This window comes from Capsicum annuum, chromosome 8 (assembly GCF_002878395.1).
Source record: "Capsicum annuum cultivar UCD-10X-F1 chromosome 8, UCD10Xv1.1, whole genome shotgun sequence".
In the NCBI taxonomy this organism is placed as follows: domain Eukaryota; kingdom Viridiplantae; phylum Streptophyta; class Magnoliopsida; order Solanales; family Solanaceae; genus Capsicum; species Capsicum annuum.
The window spans coordinates 160,692,937-160,715,178 of record NC_061118.1 but is presented as its reverse complement, the minus strand read 5'-3'; the positions used below and the strand labels follow the sequence as shown (position 1 = coordinate 160,715,178).

The 22,242-nt window shown below is 32.6% G+C and overlaps 2 protein-coding genes across 3 annotated transcripts; both read right to left on the bottom strand.

Moving 5' to 3' along the window:
* Positions 1–2,431: 2,431 nt before the first annotated feature.
* On the bottom strand, positions 2,432–4,836 carry LOC107879881 (probable WRKY transcription factor 9). The gene is made up of 5 exons (XM_016726812.2): positions 4,569–4,836; positions 4,276–4,410; positions 3,635–4,027; positions 3,445–3,561; positions 2,432–3,314 (listed from the first exon to the last, which is right to left on the bottom strand). Exons 1-5 carry the CDS (start codon positions 4,734–4,736, stop codon positions 2,631–2,633), a joined length of 1,497 nt encoding a protein of 498 aa, XP_016582298.2. The 5' UTR covers positions 4,737–4,836; the 3' UTR covers positions 2,432–2,630.
* A 9,873-nt stretch (positions 4,837–14,709) lies between these two features.
* LOC107839978 (dentin sialophosphoprotein) lies at positions 14,710–22,023 on the bottom strand. 2 transcript variants are annotated; one of them, XM_016683661.2, is made up of 5 exons: positions 20,786–22,023; positions 19,944–20,689; positions 19,774–19,863; positions 15,345–16,037; positions 14,710–15,093 (listed from the first exon to the last, which is right to left on the bottom strand). In XM_016683661.2, the coding sequence occupies exons 1-5, from the start codon at positions 20,880–20,882 to the stop codon at positions 14,995–14,997; spliced, it is 1,725 nt and encodes a 574-aa protein (XP_016539147.2). In that variant the 5' UTR covers positions 20,883–22,023; the 3' UTR covers positions 14,710–14,994. The 2 variants fall into 2 exon arrangements, with proteins under 2 accessions (XP_016539147.2, XP_016539148.2); XM_016683662.2 differs by lacking the exon at positions 19,774–19,863 and having other exon boundaries at positions 20,786–21,982.
* Between the last annotated feature and the right edge of the window lie 219 nt (positions 22,024–22,242).

Sequence of the window (22,242 nt, the reverse complement as noted above, 5' to 3'; positions counted from 1 at the left end):
AGGGTCCATCAAACCATTCTGTCCTTCCTTTTTCATGATCAACATACAAGTTAAATATTATTGTACATTTTATTTACGATATTCTTTTCATTAATGATATCTTAAAGGTAATAAACTATTTAAATGGTAAACAAATTAAGTGGATAGTTATTGCCAAATTCAAAAGTAAAGCTTCTGAGGGCGTATTTTTGTGCCTTCTCTCAAAGTTCTGAACAATTAACCTTAAGTCAAGGATTAGATGTTCCATATTATATTCTTGATATTCTAGTTCAATGTTTTTCTATTCCTGAGTGAGTTGCAATTAATAAATTGAACAATTTCAAAATTCTAATGAATACAACAGGAATAATCGAGTCAATTAACTTCATTTTTGGCTTATTGCTTTTACATAGTAATAGTTTTTTTTTTTTTTTCGAAAACAGTCTCTTTATCTTCACAATATAAAGATAAAACTAAGTACACATCATCCATTTTTCAGATCTTGTTTTTAGAATTAATTTGGATACATTTTTGTTCACTTGATAGTAATAGAGAATGGAACATTATTAAAGAAAAGTAATGAAGGTGCTTATCTATAATTAAGAAATAATAAGACTTAATTACCTCCACGTGAAAGTTCCTAGCATCCAAATAAATAACATCTATTATAACTATACATGATGTTATCCTATAAGTTGGACCATTCCCTATATTTCATCCCAAGTCTATTTTTATGATGGCTATAGTTGATAAATTCAAGAGGTCAATAACAAAATAAATCACATATTATTCAACTTTGTTTTTTTGTCTAGTTCTACGGCTAGCATTAAGATTACCTAGTGATTAACATTTAATTAATTTTTGGTATAGCCCATCAAAGGTGTTAAGATGGAAATTAAATCACCAACTAATTTAGGTATTACATCAGTCTTTTTGTTTACTCTCTTTTTCTTCCTATTTCCCCTAACTAGTTTAATCGATTTAATTAAGTCGAAATAGAATAAGAAAATTTTAACATGGATATTGCTTGAAATTTGACATTTTTTGAGTTTATATGACCAATAACTCCAGATTAAATTACCATTACATAACTTAACAACCTTCAAATATATATATATATATATATATATATATATATATATATATATATATATATATATAGCTAATTACATAGCTATATAGCTAATTAAAAAGAGGTACCAAGGTCATTGTAATTAGCTATATATATATATATATTTAAGTTAATTTCAAATGTTGCCATCTCTTATCGTATACTTAAGAAGTTAAAACTAATCCTTTACAAGAGAAAGTCACTAATAATAAAATAAAGAAAATGAGCGTGAGATTAACCTTATACAATTTAAATAAAAGAAAGTGACCTTGAGAAAATCTCTTTTTGTGTTATTAATAAATCTTTAACCATTTACTCGCAAATGGGTAGATCTAAAAACTTATTCAAAATAATACCACTAGCTAGATTTATATTTTTTTCAACTACATTAAAACTATATACTAATTTCACATGCATGTATAGTCTGGTTTTCTGAAATAATATTTTTTTTCTTTCACTTTTATTTGTCACGTTTCACTTATTCAAAGTTAAATTAATGTCGTGGGCTTTGACCAAACATTATTTCAAGATGTATTTTTCTATCATATAAATGTGAATAAGATTATAACTTATAGTAGTTTTTATATAATTTTCGAACATCTAAATTTAAATATATTGAACTAATCTTATTTAGTTAGTCAAATTGGCTCTCATGAATGAATGATGTGACAAGTAAAACTAAACGGAGATAGTATATGGTAAAGATATATAGTCAGAGACTGATTTTTCTTGGACGATTAATCAAGTATATATGATGCCTTATACTAATAACACAAGCGCTACCCACATGAGTTGTGGCTTAGTGGTGGATTACTTCAACCTTAATCAGAGATCTTGGGTTCGAGCTTTGGGTATGAAGAAATTTCTGTTGAGAGTGCTATCCCAGTATAGACCCTGCAACGCACGATCCGAAGTAGTTGAAGTTCCATGCGAGCACCGGACATCGAATGAAAAATCAACAAAAGTTAAAAAAAAATAACACAAGCGCTAAACAAACCTTTTAAAGATCCAAGTCCCTTGAATTTTGCATCGGTCAAGCCTTCACATGGAAACACCACTTACAAAAAGGAAGTAAAATGATAGTATTTGATTAAAAAAAGGAAGTCCACAGACACAAATAGTCTAATACACTATATCTCATTTGACTTGGACAAACATAATTATCTGACAATTAGCTATAATAATTAAACTACCAAATATTTTTTTCTAATGTAAGATGCAACACATGGAACATTCTTCGAAGGGTCACCAATTCTAGTACTACTCTTGCCGAGACCAGAGACGCTGTAAATATTGATTGTTCGTTCACTTAAAATGCTCAAAAACATACTAATTTCCATGTGGAACAATCAAATCACCGCCGTATTTTCTGATACTAAAACATAGAACTTTTAAAAAAGAAGTACTAAAATTGTAACAAATACATAACACATTTGAACTATAATTCAAAAATTACAATGAGTTTAATGCTTATATCAACCCTAAAAGTATAATTCATAATCTTGAATTCGCCTCTGTGTGTTATTCGATCTTGTATGTGTCAAGAATCTGTGTGCCTATTAATAGAGCCACCATTACTCTCTCCAGTTGAATGGCTTTGATCTTTATTTATGAGTGAAGAAATAGCAGCGGCCACAGCAACCCTAAACTTAGGATCAGCAGCAATTGCACTCATATTTTCATCATGAGCCAACGTAGGAGGAATATTATTATTATTATGACTATAATGATGTTCACCTTGTAATTTAGGACCAGCTAAAAGGCTGTTCCCTTCATAATTAGGCAATTTAGGCATCCAATTAGAATGGCCCATTTCATGAGAATTTGAAGAAGAACTTGCAAAGGGGAATTGATGGTTATTAGAAATATTCTTGGTGAGATCAAGTACTATGTTCCCTTGTGAATTAGGATCACTAGAATTAAGGATGTTGTTTCTTATCATGGAAAGGTTATAAGGTATTAGTGAAGAAGAAGAGGATGAGTTTGGAATATTATGATGGTAATTAGGTGCTAAATTATGATGGTAATTAGGGAAATTAAGTGGTTGGTTTAAGCTGGAATTGGGATTGTTAAGAAGAGGGCTAATACTTGAATCCACTAACATGAATGAAGCTGCTGCTGATGCTGTTGATGCCATTGCTGTTGCACCTACTGGAAGTGGATGATTATGTGTTCCTTCATATGTTGTGATCAATATTGACATGTCCTCCAAACATCTTTGCACCTAAATTAAGAATTTCAATAAATAATGATCGCGGCTTTAACTTATATACATCGACTATATATCTACATAGTTGTACTGCATGCAACAGATTAAATTACACGGATAGTAAGTTTAGTTTGTGAGTCATTACCTGCTTTCTGACGGGACAACCAGGCGCCACCGTGCAACGGTAGTAAGCTCTAGGACAATTAGGACTTCCTTTAGCAATTTTCTGACCATACTTCCTCCATTGGCAGCCATCATTCATCTAAAAAAATTACAAATAAATATGTGTATTTCGACAAATAAAAAAAACGAAAAGTTTTTAGCATTGAACTTACTGTAGCCGATTCACATCTTGCCCGGACGGAAACCCTAGATTTTCTGTTTGGTGGTGAAGCAGTAGTGACATGATGACTTGTTAATCCTCCCAAATTTTGTGATTTATTATTTTGAATTTGATGAGTAATTGTAGGATGGTCTTCTTTTTTCTCCTTTCTTTGATCTTCTTCTAGCATTTCCAATAATTTGCTTGATGTGGTGCTGTTACTACTAACCAAAGTCAAAGATAACCCTAATTGATCACCATCCATAGTATCATCTTCATGAGATGTTGGTGATGAAGTTCTATTAGTAGTATTTATAATATCCAAGATTTTTGGAACCCTTGTAGTTAGTCCTTCACTAGTAGTACTATCATCATTTCCACTCAATGAAAGAAAATTTTTGTGATCCTAAAAAATAAACAAAATTTAGCAAGAAAAAGACACAATTGTGATTTAGATACGAATTAAACTTTAAAAAGTTAAGTGAGTTGATTTCTCAACATCACTCAAACTAACAATTATCATCTAAGAAACTCATATTTCTTCTTGATTCCAATTTTCTGAGATAATAACTATTAGTTGAATGAAGATATGAAAAATCAACTCTGATGTTTATTTCAAACTATGACATGATATTGATGAAAATTGTCTCATACCTTGTGATTATTTTGATGAATAGCTGAGAATTTTGCTTGTAGATCATAGTAATCTTTCATTGTTTGCTCCACTGCCATCCTCAATACTTTGTTCTCCTCTTTCATCCTCTTCATCTCCTTTTCTAGCATCGATAACTGACACAGAACATCACTTAATTAGCGAATATGAAAGTGTTCGCTCTCTAATAGCTTCATTTAAAAACTTTTATACGAGATGATCACAAAATTCAACATCTTATAGGTATTATTCAAGCAAAAAAAGCATTCCTCTTTGCAGAAAAAAAAAAATGTACCTCTTGGTCATTTTTTGGTATTTCTTGATCTTTTGCTTGTGTTTTCTCAGTCAATTGTGATGGTTCTCCAATTTTGTTTTCTTCATTTTCTTCCTCTCTAGCATCAAGCTTCAACCTAAGATCAATTTCCATCTCATTATCACTTTCTGATTTGTTATTGTTTTCCATTTGGAAGAGAGAAGACAAGAAAAAGAAAAACTTGTTATCTCTCTCTCTTTAGTTTTGCTTTCTTAAATTTCTCTAATTTGTGTGCTCCTTTTGAGACACCAAAGTCAATTCCCTAATCTCAAAGTAATTATAATATAATTGGACATCTATGGACGCATCTAAGTTTTGACTTTAATTAATAAACCTATTAATACAAGCTAATTAAGTAGCAATAAAAAAGAATTGGAAGAACTAATATAGTATTAGAAACTGGCAGTAGTCTGGCTGTGATCTTGTGCATCATTTTGTTACTTTCTCTATCTCAATTTACGTGTTATAGTTTGAATTTCGAGAATCAAACTTCTTAATTTTATCATGTATTCGGACATAAATTTTTTAAATTTTTTTAAATTCTGCTTGTTCCTGTCCTAGCTAATTCACTTCATGGCATGTTCCTTGATGTCGTCAGCACTTCATACTATTAGTTGGACTGTGAAACTTATACACTTGTTCACTAATTATGACGGTTCACTGGGGCCTCTTTTCTCCTCCCTTTTATGCTCACTCGGAGAGGTCGGGAGTTGAGATCCCCCACAAAGGGAGGAAGTTGACTGAACATCTCAGTCATTGGCTGAAATTCCACCCGGATTTGATTTTCTAATTCTTGCTCACCCAAAATGATCGTGTTGGGTGAATTGTGACCTTGCACTATTCTATCGGGTTATTTACATATTTGACAACTATATGTAAAAAGTACTATATATAACTCACAATAATTAACAATTTAAAAGACATAGAAAAATTCGTTTGACTCTCAAAATTCAAATATCGCCACATAAATTAAGACCGAAAAAATAATATATTACACAATATTTGTGAAATTACTTGAACACTACACTCTCAATAGTTTCCCCCTATTATATTATTAAACCTTCGATAGCCTGTATATTAATAGGCATCCCACTATATAAATTAGACTTGCGACTCCATAGGTAAATAGTATTGTATAGCATGCTTCAAGCACTTAATTTTCAACGTAAATTTTTATTCCATTGCCAATTTGATGTAGACACAATAGGGATTTGAAGATAGCAACAAACTGTGAAAACATATCATCATCTAACCAAAGTTAATTAATTTGATATAAATATCGAGTGCATATAAATTTTCTCGAAAAACTTAACTACTCAATGCTGATATTTGTAACCAAGAGAATGACTTATGAGCTGATTAAATGTAGGATCACATATTCCGATAGGGTACTGACACAGGATCGGACCTTACTGCAAGGACAGTGTCATGTAAATAATCTATCACAATATAAACATTAATGATTGATTCTACAACTAAAAACTAAAACCCGTAACATATATATAAACTACACGAGGATAATTTTATCATTGATTTAAAACACGCCATCAAATTAAATAATTCTTTTCTAGAAAAAGTTTAGCGGAGACATCATCTTCTTAAGGAATGTGGGAACTGTACGAAATCCCCCATTGAACCTTGGGATCAGATCTAGAAATTGTCAACTGCAAGACCTCTCTTTCCTCTCTCTATCATTTTATTATTTTAATTAATTTCACTAAGCCATCACCCATATGTTAACTACCAACAAAATATTCTGTTTTTACTTCTATAAATTTTATACCATTGGTTTCAAATGCTTATTATTTTTTTAATTAAAAAAATGCTACTGTTTGAATAAGAATTTTGATTTTGTCTTATTCAACTCAGTCTGAACTTGAAGAAGGGAGGTGAGGAGATTGGTGGAGAAGAATTTGATGATGCATGCAAAAAAGAAGAAGAATATTATATTACATGTCCAAACTTAGAAATTGATCAAATTAAAGTAACAACTAGTATGGTTTCATAAGAAAAAAAAAATTACACGCATTCAATGACGATCTTGAATCTTAATCTTGCAAACAAGTCTCTTTTTTTTTTTTTGTCAAACAGAAATTTTATCCAATCAAGTAAACACTATATAATATCCAATTATTAGCTCGTTTGTACTACTCTAAAGCTAATTCTCATAAAAGAAACCAATTAACTAACTAACTATGCCACTCGAGGTGAGGCTGAGCTAAACTAACTTCAACTTTTATACAACTGACTAGAAAAACTATCTAACTTATTAAGTATGTTTTTCCAATTGGGAAGTTTCTGTCCCTTGATGTACACTGTAGTGTAGGATAATATATTAGTAGTGCAGTGATTAGTGAATGCCCCCCATCCAATAAATTTCGTCCTTGGCTCTCCTTTCTTTACTTGTTTGGCAACCCCAAAAAAACAAGCTAAGTCTCTTCTGATATGAGTAGTAATAATAGATTAGGAAAGAAAAATAAAAAAACTACATAAACTATAGGAAATAACACCATTATATTACTAGTTTGAATATTTTTACACCCGATCCGATTTTCCTCATTCGCCAGTCAATGAAAAATAGGTTGGAAAATATATTGGTACGTAAATACTGATTGGATGTCTACGTCTTTCATTCAAGTAGAGACTCACACTAAAAATAATGCTGACTATTTTTGTCTTGGAAAAAATCTTTTTGGCCACAATTGTAAAAAGTTATATTCACACTATAAACTAGTTAGTTTTTAGATATTTTTGCCCTTTTCATTATAAATTTGAAGAAAATGATGTACAAGACTATGTAAGTCTTTTCACAATTGTGGCCAAATTTGGGCAAAAAATATTGTGGTCATTTAACACTTTCCGATTGTCCTGTCACTAATAATGGTTACTCCCGATCCGAATCGCCTCTTTTTCATTTATCGTACAATTAAAAATCTTATTTTTAGGAGTCCTAACAACCCATTATATGGTCTCTTTTTTCAATGAAGTGGAGAGAAAAAAGAAGGAAAAAATGGCAATGGTGACATATATAGTCATAAGGGGGGACAAGTTTCTTTAAGCTGTCAAATGTAAATAGGGAAAAGGGCATGGTTAAAAAGACCTTTGTCAAAAAGACATGCTCAAGAAAGGAAGAAAAAATAGGACAATTAATTAATAAATTTTAGGATTGGGATCTGTAATGCCACAGGTTAAGGTAGTACTTATATAAATTATACTCGTAATGTATGTAATATGGTTTTCTTTTTTTCTTTTTTTTTTTTAATTTGTTTTCTGGAGCGAATAAAATGGAGCAAAAAGAAATTAATTCCAGCAGCTCCAACGCATCTCATCTACAGTCTCCTTTTCAAGGGACAAACAATTTGTCAAGTCTCATGAAGTAGTCAGTATTTTTTTCTTTTCTTTTTTTTTTTTTTTTTGGGGAAAAGTGGCCAGTTGACGTGAGAAAAGAATCAGGTCTCTTCAAACACTATATATATAAATTGATTACATTATTGTATATTAAAATAAATAATTATTACTAGTTGAATCGAGTATTTAGAAAGTGCTTATCTCCATATTTGCAAGTAACACCCACGCTTCTTGTCAACTATTTCCTTATTATTATTATTATTATTATTATAGATAAACGATTAGTGAAGCACAGTATTATATGTATTAGCATTCATTGAGAAAAAATTAATTAGTCAATGGTGAAGGGTTTAGCATAGAATTCTTTAATTTTTATGTAATTCAATAATAAATTAACAAGTTCCCATCAAGTCTTTGTAGTTTCTTGTTTCACTTTCACACGAAATATTATTCATCTTTTCCTCATACAAGTCCTACATGCTATATTTCATTGGTTGATGCTTTTATGTATGGATAATTAAATGAATATATATTTCTATGTGTATATATGTTCGAGTCTACATATATTCAATCATTCCTCGTGAAATTACACCAAGATATATCGTAATTGTTGTGTATATATGTTCAGGCATATGTATGATTGTACTAATACTACTTGATGTATTAATTACAGTATTATTGTACTAGGGAATAAATTTGGTCCAACTAACTTATAGAGAATTCATAGGAGTATTAATCAACCACAATTAGTTGGAGATTGATGTGTCGTGGCTGTATTTAATACGCTCAAATGTAGGAATTGCATGTATTTTGGTACTTCCTTCTGGGGTCAACGTTTGGTATTCGGTTTAGTATTTTTAAAGTTTAGTTTGATAATTTGGTAATCGATATTTAAACGTTGATACCACGTACCATACTTATAAATATTGGTTCGATAATCGTTAAATTAAACTTCGGTTCGATACGGTATTTGATAGTACCATATTAAAGTTGGAGATGTGCAAATGTACATTTAAATTTCAAAGAGTATATTTAATACAAACCGTATTTAGAATTCTTTTTGTTGCTTTTTACGAAAATATTACCAAGTTCCAAGAGATTTTATATACTCCCTTCATCCCATTTTACCCGTCCTAAATTGGGATGACACAACTATTAAGAAAATAATGATTAATAATGTAACTTTACCATTTTGCTCCTCTTAATTGTGTCTTGTTGTTAGTTCTAATATTAATGGATGACCAATACCAAAGCACCATTTATATTCTTAATGATACTCCTCTTTGCAACATTTTTCAAGAATGCTAATAACCAATTACACTAGGGTATAATGGGAAAAAAATTGTCTTGTCTTGATAAGTAAAATGGGACACCAAAATAGAAAATTTGGGACGGGTAAAATGGGACAGAGGGAGTATATCAAATTTGATGAGTATTTGGTAAATACCGAATACCAAATGGTATTAATATCTTGTACCAAACTCTATCCTGAATACCGAAATGTTGAAATTTTACTCCCAAATACCATACCAAATACCGAATTATCGAATACCAATTACCAAATTTTTGATTCGGTCTGCTAATTTGATTTTTGATATTTTATGTCCAGCCTTACTTCCTTCTATCCTTTTAATTTTTTTTAAAAAGCTTCAAGATATTTAATGATTTAGAAAATAAAAAAAGACATTATTATGGAGTAATATTTGAGCACAAATTCCACCACCACCCCGCATATACCCCCTAAGAAAAATTAAAAAGGAACTTTTTGTGGGAAATAATTAAGACCATTTTTATATAGGCGTGGACTTAGAGAAAGAGCAAGCGTCGCCGCAGCAAATTCTATTGCACGTTGCTTCTTTAAACTAACTACATACGTATTATAGTGTGATCATACAAATGAATAAAATTATACAAGTGGTTGGAGATTAGATCACTCTACCACTTGCTACAATTATTAATCAAACCCCTATAAAGTGTACTCCATATCATATGATTTTAGTTATATTATTTCTACACACAAAAACAGTAACAACATAACAATTAGTAAAATCCCGCAATAGCAGTCTGATGGTAGAGTGTACGCAGATTGTACTGCTATCTTGTGGGGGTAGAGAAACTGTTTTCGAAAGACCTTTGTCTCAAATGCAATAGATCCAAGTACAAAAAAGAGGAAATAATTGATGAAGACAACATATATAACAACAACTACAACGAAAGCAGCAGGGGCGAATGTAGAGTATTACGTGCGGGTTCCTGGGAACCCAGTAACTTTCGTACGGTTCTTGAATTTATATTGAAAAAACTAGTAAATATATAAGAATTATAAGTTGGGAACCCACAAACAAAGTGTGTTATTGCTATTGGTAATTAATTATAAGTTGGGAACCCACAACCTTTAAATTCTAGATCCGCCTCTGGAAAGCAGTGCAATGCCTACAAGAAAGAAATTAAACAACAACAATAATAACAAAAAAATAGTAAAATAATCAAAACACAATAAACAAAGATAAATATAAACAACAAGAACAACAACCGTTTGTGGTATCATAATTAACTACAAATGGTGAAAAGAAAGATTAAGATAATCTGTAACGATAGTTTGATATTATTAGTGAATTAGAATTACAATAAATGAATTCATTATTGATTTTATCATATTTAGCATTAATCAATATTTATTTAAAAATATTTTATCTATAAGTAATAGCAAGTAACTTGATTGGGCAAGAATTTCTCAACCTATCCATGCAAGCATCGAACTTAGTAAATTAAAGTAATACTAATGTATAAAACAAAGTTTAGTCTTATTATATTGACCAAGGTCTGATAGTTTAGTATTTTTTGTTCTTTTTCTTGATCCATGAGTTTCCAACCTACCCCTTCAATTAACCAAACCCTAGATGAAGGTCCACCTATAAGTAATAAATTCAAAATCCACTTTGATTTATGAGCCTCTAAACTATATGCTATATTTAATTCTTACATAATAAGAGTAGTATTAAAAATGAACTATTGTACATAAGTGTCTAAAGATTTGCGTTATGTTTCTCATAAAGCATACACTTGGTAAATTACCTCTCCCCAACTATTCTTGAGGGCTTAGATTTTAGAACCAATAAAATAACAACAACAACAAACTCAGTGTATTTCCACGTAGTGGAGTCTGGAAAGGTAAAATGTACGCAGTCCATATCACTACTTCCGGAGAAGTAAAAAGGTTGTTTTCGATAGACCAATACTAGCCTAAAAATTTAAAAGAACCTTACTATTTCTATTTTATCGTGACTCACGAAAAATAAAATATGTTAATTCTTTATTTAGGAACCTAATCCATAATAAATTCAACAAAATATTTATAACTAAAACCACTATAATCCATAGTCGAATTGATTTAGGTCCTTTTTGTTAAAATTTAAAATTAGTTTGTTTTCGAGGTAAGGGTCCAAGAAATTAAAGATGTGAAATATGTCTTTTGACATTAGACACAATGCAAGATAGTTGATTCTTTTCTTTCTTTTTTCATTGAAAATCTAACATATGTTGATTTATTCCAAAAATACTAATTCAACATACTAATCCCCAAATGATGACTTGCTCTCCCTTTTTCTTAGCTCGTTAAAACTTAATTAGTGCATGTTGACCCTAATAATATAACCAGAATGAACAAAATTCTAATTCGACTAAATGACAATATCTAGATAATGTATGAATCGTGATATATTATTGAAAAGAAAAACTAGTCAAATTAGATTATCGTACGCGTAATCACATCTCAAAAGCTAACTTAAACGAAGGAGGATTGTCTAAGTCATACTTCTTCTACTCCAAAATAAATTGAATTGTCGCTTCAATGCAGAAAAAAATCGAAGACATAAATTATACTTTTATTTTCATGTTTACCCTTTTCAATATTATTAAACTATTCTTGAAATTTCAGTCATATTAAAATAAAGTCAATTAAGTCTTTTGAAACTCATAACCTAAAAAGTGTAAATGAAGGGTAAAATTAGAAGAAAGCTCTAACTGTCTATTGAAGAATGAACTAATTCACTTATTTTGGACATTGAAAAATAGCTCAAAAATTCATTTATTTTGAACTGAAAGAAGTATAAGAAGCCCAGAACTATAAATTTCAAAAATATTTCTTTCTTTTTAAAATTTTATGACAGACGAATAGTGTCACAGAATTTAGAACGGAGGGAGCATAATACCGTTCACTTGAATATCACATCGTTGATTTAATTACATTTTTCAAAAATCTTAAAGGACCTCCCCCAATATTATTAAACCCTGTAAGGCGGAGTAATAATTAAATAAAAAGAATAGCATGCTTTAGAGCTCTATAAAAAAAAAAGACGCAATATTCAGCCGGTTGGTCCAATATGTGTGGTTTATATTTACACTAGCAAATTAATTATCTAATCCTATAATTAGTAGTATAACTTGGCATCCTTCGGATTGGCTCACTGGTTTGGAGGGTGGTAGCCCACCACAGCTACCTGGGATCAATTTCCCCCTCAATGCCTTTGAGCCATGAACTTGTGTTTACATTCCATGTGTGGTTTGCAGGCTATTTTTACGATTTAAATCCATGATCTCTTCTTAATCACACATCTCAGGGAAATCTTCGATTGTTGGAAAATTTAATTAATCATATATATATATACACACACGGACAGACCGAATTCGGTTGAATTTCTTACAAAGAAAGTTGAAAAAACAATATTCAGTGCCACAATAGTCAAAATAATTAGTTATTTATAGCTAGCTAAGTATTGAAACAACACTTAATTTGACCCTGAGAGGAGTATTATTAATCATAAACGAAAAGAATATTAACTTTTGGACAGATTGTATCCATCGCACTATATTATTTTAATGAATACAAGGTTTGAAGAGATTATATTGCTTTTCATTATTGTAAAGAGATTATATTGCTTTTCATTATTATACAATGTCATATATTAATAATTTGAAGGATATAAGGTACATGATAGAACTATTATGAAAATGTAAAAGGATAAAATAGGATTATTAAATAATTAAAAAAAAAAAAGACAATACGAGAGGGAAAAAGGTAACAACATGATCACACCAAATTGGTTGTTAAGCAAAATAGGACTTTACGTCATTACCTAACAACTGATTTAACGATACGATGCAATAAAGTTGAAGTAATAATCAAAACAAACATTGTATTTAAACTAACAACACAATACAATACACTAGGTAACAACCATCCAAACAAGCTGTAACTAAATTAAATACAATGGTTACAACAGCCGATCAAAAATTAATGTTGCTCTAATTTCTCTGTTAATTAATCTTTTTTTTTTTTTTTTGAATTATTTTCGATTGTTTTTTCACGAAGTAGTATTACTTAATATTAGATATTACCAATTTTGAATAATATGAACGAGCCAAAAATTGAATCATCGAGTATATATTTATATCCAATTTCCCTAGCTATTTAGCTTCTTTATTATGTGGTATATACATTGACTAGATTAATTATAGAGATACAAATTGTGATAACTTTTGTCTAACTTTGTCATAATAATCTTCATTTTCCAATGGTTAAGAGCCTCTCTTTATCCTTTTAAATAAAAATGTCATTGTTAATTTGAATATTTCTCACCAATCTTATCTTAGTCTAATATTACAGTAAACAAAATATAGCGTAGTAGTCATTTCTATTTAAAAAAGTTATTTACTTTTAATAAAATAAAAAAAAAAATCAAGTCAACTTTTATGATGTGTCCAAATGACTTGATCTTCCTATTTTCTCGGTGATGTTTTAATCACTATGACGAGAATCAGAATTAACATGATTCCAATTTGATTTTTAGTATATATACTTTGACCTGAACTAATATTGATCTAATTAATATATATTTATAATCAATGTGAACAATTAGTTGTATAAAATAATTGATTGGATCGAGGACCAATCCAATCTTGGAGATAGTGACAATTAAGATAACTTAATCCAATTAACTAAATAGTTGCCCTGACTTTGGTTTTTTTAATTTCCTCTAGCTTGACTTTATTTCGGCTTAAAAGAAAAAACTTTTGTACCACTTTGTTAGCCACAAAATAATGATCAAGAGATCCAAGAATTTATCAAACTCGTGATCACTGTACAATTGAATTAATCATCCTCTAACAAAAAAATAAAAATAAAAAGGTATAGAACATATTTTTCAGGAGCGATAAATAAATTAAATTAAATTAAAACCATCTTTTAAACTCTAAGAAAAGAAGAGTCTGGGGGCAAATGGTGGTCCAAAATGTACATAGCTTTACACTAATAATCCCTATTATCTACTAGTAAGTAGCAATATAATTGAGAATTTTTATACAAACAAAAATGTCTACTGTGATTGGAATGATTAGGGATAAAATGCCGCTCAAGTTCACTAAATAGCACTCCTAAAATGCGTTAAATAGCACTCCTAAAATGCGTTGAAGCGCAGTAGTTGACCAGACAATGTTCAGGAGCAATATCAAATCGAGGCAGACAAATCACTTTTAGTTTATTGTAAGACCAGAATTGTGCCACCCAAATGGAGCCCTACCGACACGAATCCGAATTAATCGGGCTCTAATGCGGGTACCGGACACCGGATGGGAAACCAAAAAAACAAAAAAAGAGCAGAACTGTGGCCGTAGAATAGAAAACGTCTAGACATCGTTGAGTTCAACATTGACTTAAAATTCCATATTGCCTAAGTCTTTACTTATTGTGTGTTAAAAGATTAAACAAAAGCAATTGTTTGTATAAACTTCCTGCTTAAAGATCAATAAAAATCTTTGCCAACCCTCCTATCAAAGGCACAATCTATAGTACCAGTAGAATGTATCAAGTATAAAGATGCCAAAACCAATCAGAGCCCATCCACAGGACTGGGAAAGCACTTGCCTAACCATCTCTATTCTCATTGTTTCCCACAAAATCTATTGAACTAGCAAAAGATAATGATCAGAAATGTTCATACTTCTAATAGAGCACTGACAAAATTCAACAACCATTTTGGTATAGAATTCGGGTAGAGCTGTATCAAGAAGAAATGACACCAACATCTCCAATTCCAGAGTGGAGAGACAACAGAGATTGTACTCCTTGCATGACCTTATACGACAGCTTCGAATTGATGTACTGCACAAAAAAAGAGGCCGTTTAGTGCCAGGAAATATTTATAAGTCAAGAAGCTGGAGCTTGTCTTCTTAACAACATCCCGAATGGCGATTCCACGAAGCCTATAACAATAGCTATGCCTCTTCCAAAAGGAAATGTTAATAACAATACAAGAAAAACTAAGTCCATACAAACTATCACACGTATCTTCAGATAAAATTTCAACTGTTCCATGTATTAGAAATAGGGCTTTGTCGACAAGAAAGAACTACCTTTGCAACATCTTTGTAGAAGGCACTGATCTCCTCCTCTGTAAGACCACCCTCATCAGAATTTTCCTCCCAGCCCAGAGACCGCATAAATGCAGCCTCTTCCTCCTCTTCTGAACGCAAGATTGCTTCAGACTTTGGAGAGCTCTTGTCGGTACTATTCTTTCCATCAGAAGATTCACTGTCGCATGTATTTTCCCCCAAGATCTCAGTTGATTGCTCAGCCCTTGGGCTGTCATCAGATAGTGAGAAGTCTTGATCCTGAGGGATACCATGTGCATTCAAAACTTCTGAAACACCAGAGTTATATGAAGATGATGGTGATATAACAGAGCCTTCAACACTGACAGCTGAACTGCTTCCAATAGATTTCTTTCTCATAAGATTGAAGAAATCATTCCGACCCCGAGCTTGGGATGATAGTTTCTTTTCCACCATTGTCCCAACAGGTTTGTGTCCAGAGGCAGAGGAAGCAGCAATATCTGCAGGAGGAATGGTCAGGAGGACATTTGACCCTTTGCTGTGTGTATTTGGGCTCAAGCTACCGTTCATACCAGAAGAAACACCATGCCTCTCTCTTGTTGGCTTAAAAACGTGAAGCTTGCTTGAGAGACTGGGACTAACTGGAGGAGACGATGAGACAGTTTGCTGCAGCAACTCAACCTTGGTTCTTGGTTTATCAGAAGGATTTGACACCTGAAAAAAAAAATTGCAGGAATGCATCTTATCAAGATAACAATTCATGTCTAACATATGATTAATGGCGTCTGAGGGGAGAAAAGTTAGGTGGTTGGCAAAATTGAACTGAAATGAATTATTAAATGAAGCTACACAATTCAAAACAAGGGATTGCGAAAATCACATAAAGTATTTTACCAAAACTATCAAACTTTATGCATTCTCTAATATTAGCAACCACATAATGAATTTCTTGCACCTTTCACTTAATACTTCTTTCCATAACTTCCTATCGCTAACCTAGTCATCCCTCATAATTCTCCCTCCAACACCTTCAGAAAGGCTTGCCTTATGTTGTGATAATAGTGCAGCACGTAGATTATTTAGGTATAACAAAGCTTACATAGATGGTTACCCCGGCAAAAAGAATATATATATAATTGTAAATAACGCCTATAAAACTGAAATTTTTCAGCAAAAGATGGAATCCTGATATTACATGGATCATACTTTGCTGGTTGCACATTATATAACATGAGGCCTTCTCAAATACAAAACCACCAACAAGGACAGCATGGGGAAAACTTTGGTCCATTCTTTTAAGAGGTAATGTATTCTGTAACCTCGGTATCTAGGCATTTGTGCAAAATAAGTGAACTTCGTTAAATTATGGATAGTTACTTCCAGTAGTGTGGAATGGTTTGCATGAAGATAAAGTGAAATAAAGCGTTTCTTAGTGATGTAAAACCTCCTACCCCCCATTTGCTGGAAAGGCTGATGTGGAGAAAGGAGATCCAGCTATTCCATTTGTCTTTTCCCCTCATTTAGTTTCCGTATTTAATATAGGCAGCCTTCAAATAATGGTGACAATTGAATAAGCCATCCCTGTGACTTTGTAAGCAGTTCCTTTTTGGTTATAGTCTCTTCCTACTTATTATCATTTCAATTAGAGGCCATAACAATTGGACAACAAATCACTTTATATGCTTTTGACAAATGACAGCCCTTAAAGCATTGCCTAGAAAATCAGGATTTAACATTTGGAGGATAGAGAAAAGTTCGGTATTGGTAGGAGAAAAGGTTTGCCTTTCCCTAGTTAGTGAGAACTGGTCATGTCTACGTCACAAACAAGGTGACAAGTTTAACCGAGACACGAGTCCTAGCTGCAACAATGAACAAGCAAAATATGAACACGGAACACCGCTCATCTAGAATACTACCTTGTGATACATGACGATCAGTCAGGACTCAGGATAATAGTGGCAAGTTTGCTATGATCTATTATCATCCATAGAAAAGAATGCTTTGTCACGACAATGTCTAACTCAATCATAATGCTCTTGATTTCTGTATTCTTCCCACCCACCCACCCACCCCGCTTTTCAAATTTATCCTTGAATTCCACAATACTTCTCCGAGTCATCATCTTGCTAAACAGTTTTTAAGCACAACAAAATTTTCCAGTATTGCCTCATTATAACAAATCAGAAAATTAAGAACTACTTAGGTTTTAAAAAAGTTGGAACTGCACATGGTGATATGTCAAGGGCACACTTGACAGCAGTGTTACCAAAAGCAAAAAGCGAGAAAAAAATAAAAATTAGGTCCATTGGGCTTTAAGCGCAAAGCACAAATAAAACACAGGCTTTAATGAACAAAGGCACAAAGGGAGAAAAATTACAAATATTTATGTTGAGTCCAAAACTAATATGTAGAAGCATGAATGTCAAATATATGAACAAAGAAATTAAAAATAAATTACTGTAAAGTGAAATATCAATTGTTTAATGTTGCCTCTTCAGAAAAGGATCATTGACAAGGAAAAGTATACCTTAGAACCTTGATGACGACATAGAAGCACAAATTAGGTGAAGTGAAGCGCTCAACACGTTTTAAGCCTCACTTCTGGGCTTAAGCGTGCTTCGACAACACTGCTTGTTTGACGCAACAACTAAAGAAACATTTTGCTAAAAGATTTGCATCTCGCTTGGCTATGACTACTTACTTTTAAGTGCAAATACACCCCATACCCGTCAGTTGCCAGGAGAATGGATGTTGGTTGAACTCAGTACAGTGTGTGAATTTCAGGGTTTTGAAAGTATAAATCAACTCCAATTTTAACTTCTTTTTCATGGTAACTCCAAATTTATTTTCTATTTCATCAACGGGAATATAAGATAAACTATAATTTGCTTGAAATAGCCAAGGAAAATTATACAATCCTAAAATAGCTTTCAACAATTGAGCTCGATAGCATGGAGACAACGAATCCAAACTCACCAGCCACAGTTATTCTGTTAGGGATTAAAACCAAGAACCAATTCAGCGGTTCTCCGAATTATGAACTAAATTGTGATCTGTAAAATAGCTCTAGAAGCTGAGCTCAAAAGCTTGAACACGCAAAGAATTGAAATCCACGGGCAACAGTTACAAGATTGAGGACTAAAACCAAGAGCTAATTCACTAATTCTTAAAAAACGGTTCATTTATAACTGAAATAAAGGCACAGATAACTTTCTAAATTTCTAACATCACCAAAAAGGTTATTGGATTGTTTTCTTCCACCCAAATGTTCAAGAAGAAAAACATGAATGCAAGAAAGTGTTTTTTTTTTTTTTTACTTTTTTGGTAAGTAAGAATTTTGTTGTTACACGCTTTCATGACTTTTTGTCTTTCTGATAAAATAACACACTTTGATGAACTATTTCAAGCATCAACTATTGAAACAACGACGGTCAAAAAGTATTGGCTGGATAGAGAGGAAGAAAATGCAAGGTCAGTGAGATGGCTGCTAACGTCTAATAATATATCCAACTTCTGTCTTACTTTCTCACTGAAGGAGAACAACAACAGCAAACCCAGTGTATTCCCATATAGTGGGGTCGGGGGGGGGGGGGGGGTAAGATTTACGCAGTCCATACCACCACCTCCGGAGAAGTAAAAAGGTTGTTTCCGATAGACCCCTGGCTCAAGACAAGGACCTCACTGAAGGAGAAATGAAGGAGAAAAATGAATAGACAAGCCAATACAAGAAATAGCTATCCTGAAGTGAACAATCGATTCAAGTTATGTGAGGGGTAAATGCATTTCCAAACAATCCTAAAATAGACAGAGAACAGGGAGGGAAGGGGGAAGAAATTACCAGGTTATAAGCAGGCGTGAAATAATTCACATTCTTTTACCCTAAGTTCCTATTCATTAGCTGGTTTTCCTAATACAGACAGAATTGTGTGATTTTATATAGCAAATAATCCAGTTTTAGAAACTATATCCATGAAATTCATGCCAAGCACAAGGTATCATAAATGGACAAAGAAGCGTGATAAGGAAGCAAATAACTATTTGTTTCCCAGAACATCATGCCATTTATTCTTTCTGACTGTCATTGTTAGACGGTCTATGTGATTCTTACAGGATACACATAGACCACGTTATCAAGCTATGCATAATAAATGCATTTGCATAATTAATTGAGCCAGAGCAGGGAAACACATGAGTATGCCACACTCATAGTCATCACAAGTGAAAAGCTGAAAAGCTCAACTTAGTAATTCTCTGAAGCATTACTTCAGAATTCCCAAGGTTCCCACAAGGGCAAGTAATTCTGTCAACGAACTGTCCTTCAAAGTAAAATTTTGGGGATTTCTTGTATTATATAATAATTAAACATCTAGAAGAAGCAAAAGAATAAAACCAAAAAGTAAAAACGCAATTTGACACCTAAGCTATCGATGATGACTGCAAAAACCCTTACCGAGGCCTTAGTCACCAATGATTTCAACGGTATCAATTGCCTAGATTGCTTCACAGCAAGCTCTTCAAGCCGTTGATTTGCATTGGACAACTGTTTATGTTAAACACTAACGTATGAGCATATGAACTTTTTAATGTAAGCCACACCATATTAAAAAAAAGGAATCCAACCTGGGAAGTAGTCTGAACACGAGAAGGACCCTTAGCGACAGTTTCAGCCATACTAAGTACCCTGCCAATTGACTTGCTAGAGATCGGAGAAGAAGGTCCAGAAGAAGCACCTTGTTTCATGGAAGATGGACCAGAGTTACTGTTGCCAGCCACTGCCGCAATGTCTGCTAGAGCAGATGCCGACTTATTGTCAGTAGTACGTAATGCACCTGTTGGTAAAGTCCGGGTCATGGTACCCAAACCAGGAGATTCAACTCTCTCCAACCTAGGTGATGCTTGTCGTTGTTCAGTTACTAGGGGTCGGATGCCACGGTCAATTGCTTTATCCACACCACTAACTGAAAGCAGGCCTTTGTTTTCAGTTAGTTTGATCTTACCAGCATTGCTCAAATTCGTAGGCCATTTCTCACTAATTCTACCAGAAATCATCGACTGTGACCGTCCTAAACCCTCCTCCTTGAACGTTTCCCAGCAATGTTTGCTCGAAGTATCAGGAAGGTCCCTTGACCTAGGATTTCTTAAAGTTGATGCCTCACGGTACTTGTTAATGTCTTTATCCATGTCCCTATAACGATGACTTCTAAAACTATTGTACGATCGAAAGTTAGGGGAGGTACTACTGTTGGAGCTCCATCGGGCACGTGATTGGACGGCTCGGTCTGATGCAGCAGTATTCCTCAACTCTTTATTGTTCATATTCATTGACAGCAATCTACTATTTGCAAGTTTCAAAGGGGCAGGATCATCTATAACGAGAACAAAAATAAGGAAATAGTTTTAAGTGAAATAAAAATGCATGTTTCCGGAAAAAAGTATTAAAAGTATTACAGCATGAAAGTAACCTGGACGCAACGGGGATGATGCAGAAACGAAGCTTGTCACATGTCTAGTGCTCGTTAACCATTGCGGGGCTAATGTAGGCTCACTACTTTTCTCCATAACACTAATAATGAACACAATCCAAACAAGAATAAAAGGGGGGGAAACCCACACTTTTCTTCAATGTAACTCCTAATATCAACCTACGCGTGTCGACCTAATTTAATACCATGCCTCCACGCAAACCAATTCCTCTCCCGAAAAAACTATACTAAAAGGCACAAAAACCTCACCAAGTTGCATTAAGCTATCGCTCACAAAATTGGCTTTAGAAACAAAACCATCATCCTATAACCAATCACGCTAAACCGCCCGAGATTTGTTAGTTTCAATTGTCTGATTTTGGCTCTAGAAACAACACCAGTCTATAGGGGTCGGATTAAAAACCTATGATTCAAAAGGAAAACAGTTCTATTCACTACAACTATGGATTACTCATTCTTTAGAGTTTATTCAGCCATAACAATGTCTGCCCTTCAATCAGAAACCTATAAACTCCGCTTCATCCTATCAAAGACCATCAACAAAAATCCTCTAAAACGCTTCCATAACTAAAAGACAACACGAAAACCCTTCATGTCAATTCATAGAAATTTCAATCAAGAAACCAGAAACTTATGAATCTTCGGTTAAAAACAGTCCGACCCACTACAGATAACAACGAAATAGTCAAACCCTAGATTTCAACACAATTATAGAACAACATTCACAAGAGCATAGTCCAAAAATCCGACAAAATTACTAACAATTCGCAACCAAAGAACAGTCAATTACCCCAAAAAAATTGGATGAAAACCCAATAAAGAATATAATCAAAATACCATCAATATATAAAAAAAAATAAAAAAAAATTCAGTCTAGGTTTTTTTGTTTGTTTTTTTCCTTGTATGTGTCAAAGTGTATATTCCTGAAAATTCTGAAATAAACAATCAAACTAACAATTGAGAGATTGAAGAGTTCTTCTGAAAGACAAACACTTCACCCCGATTGGATTAAGTCGTGTAGAAGAGATTAAAAATATATTGGAGATCAGAAAATAGAGGTATATTAGGAAACAAATACCAGTCCCAAAAAAAAATGAAAATAATATAAAAGAAAAAAAAATGGAGGAAATACTACTACTCCGTTTTCTGCGTGTTAGTTTGAATGACTAGAAAGTGTGGTCGCCAAGCATTTCATTTTTTAAAATAAAAAATTAAGTTTTGAAGAAGTTTCTTAAATTTATTATAATTTTAAAAATAATTTATTTAGATGTTTGAATTAAACTATATTTCAATTAAACATCTTATTCATAATAAAGTATATAACAATAATAAAAGGTAAAATATTTAATATATTTTCACAAAGTGAATTTGAGAAAAATAAAGTGTATGCAGGTTACTCATTACATCAGATACGAAGTAAAAAAATTATTTTCGAT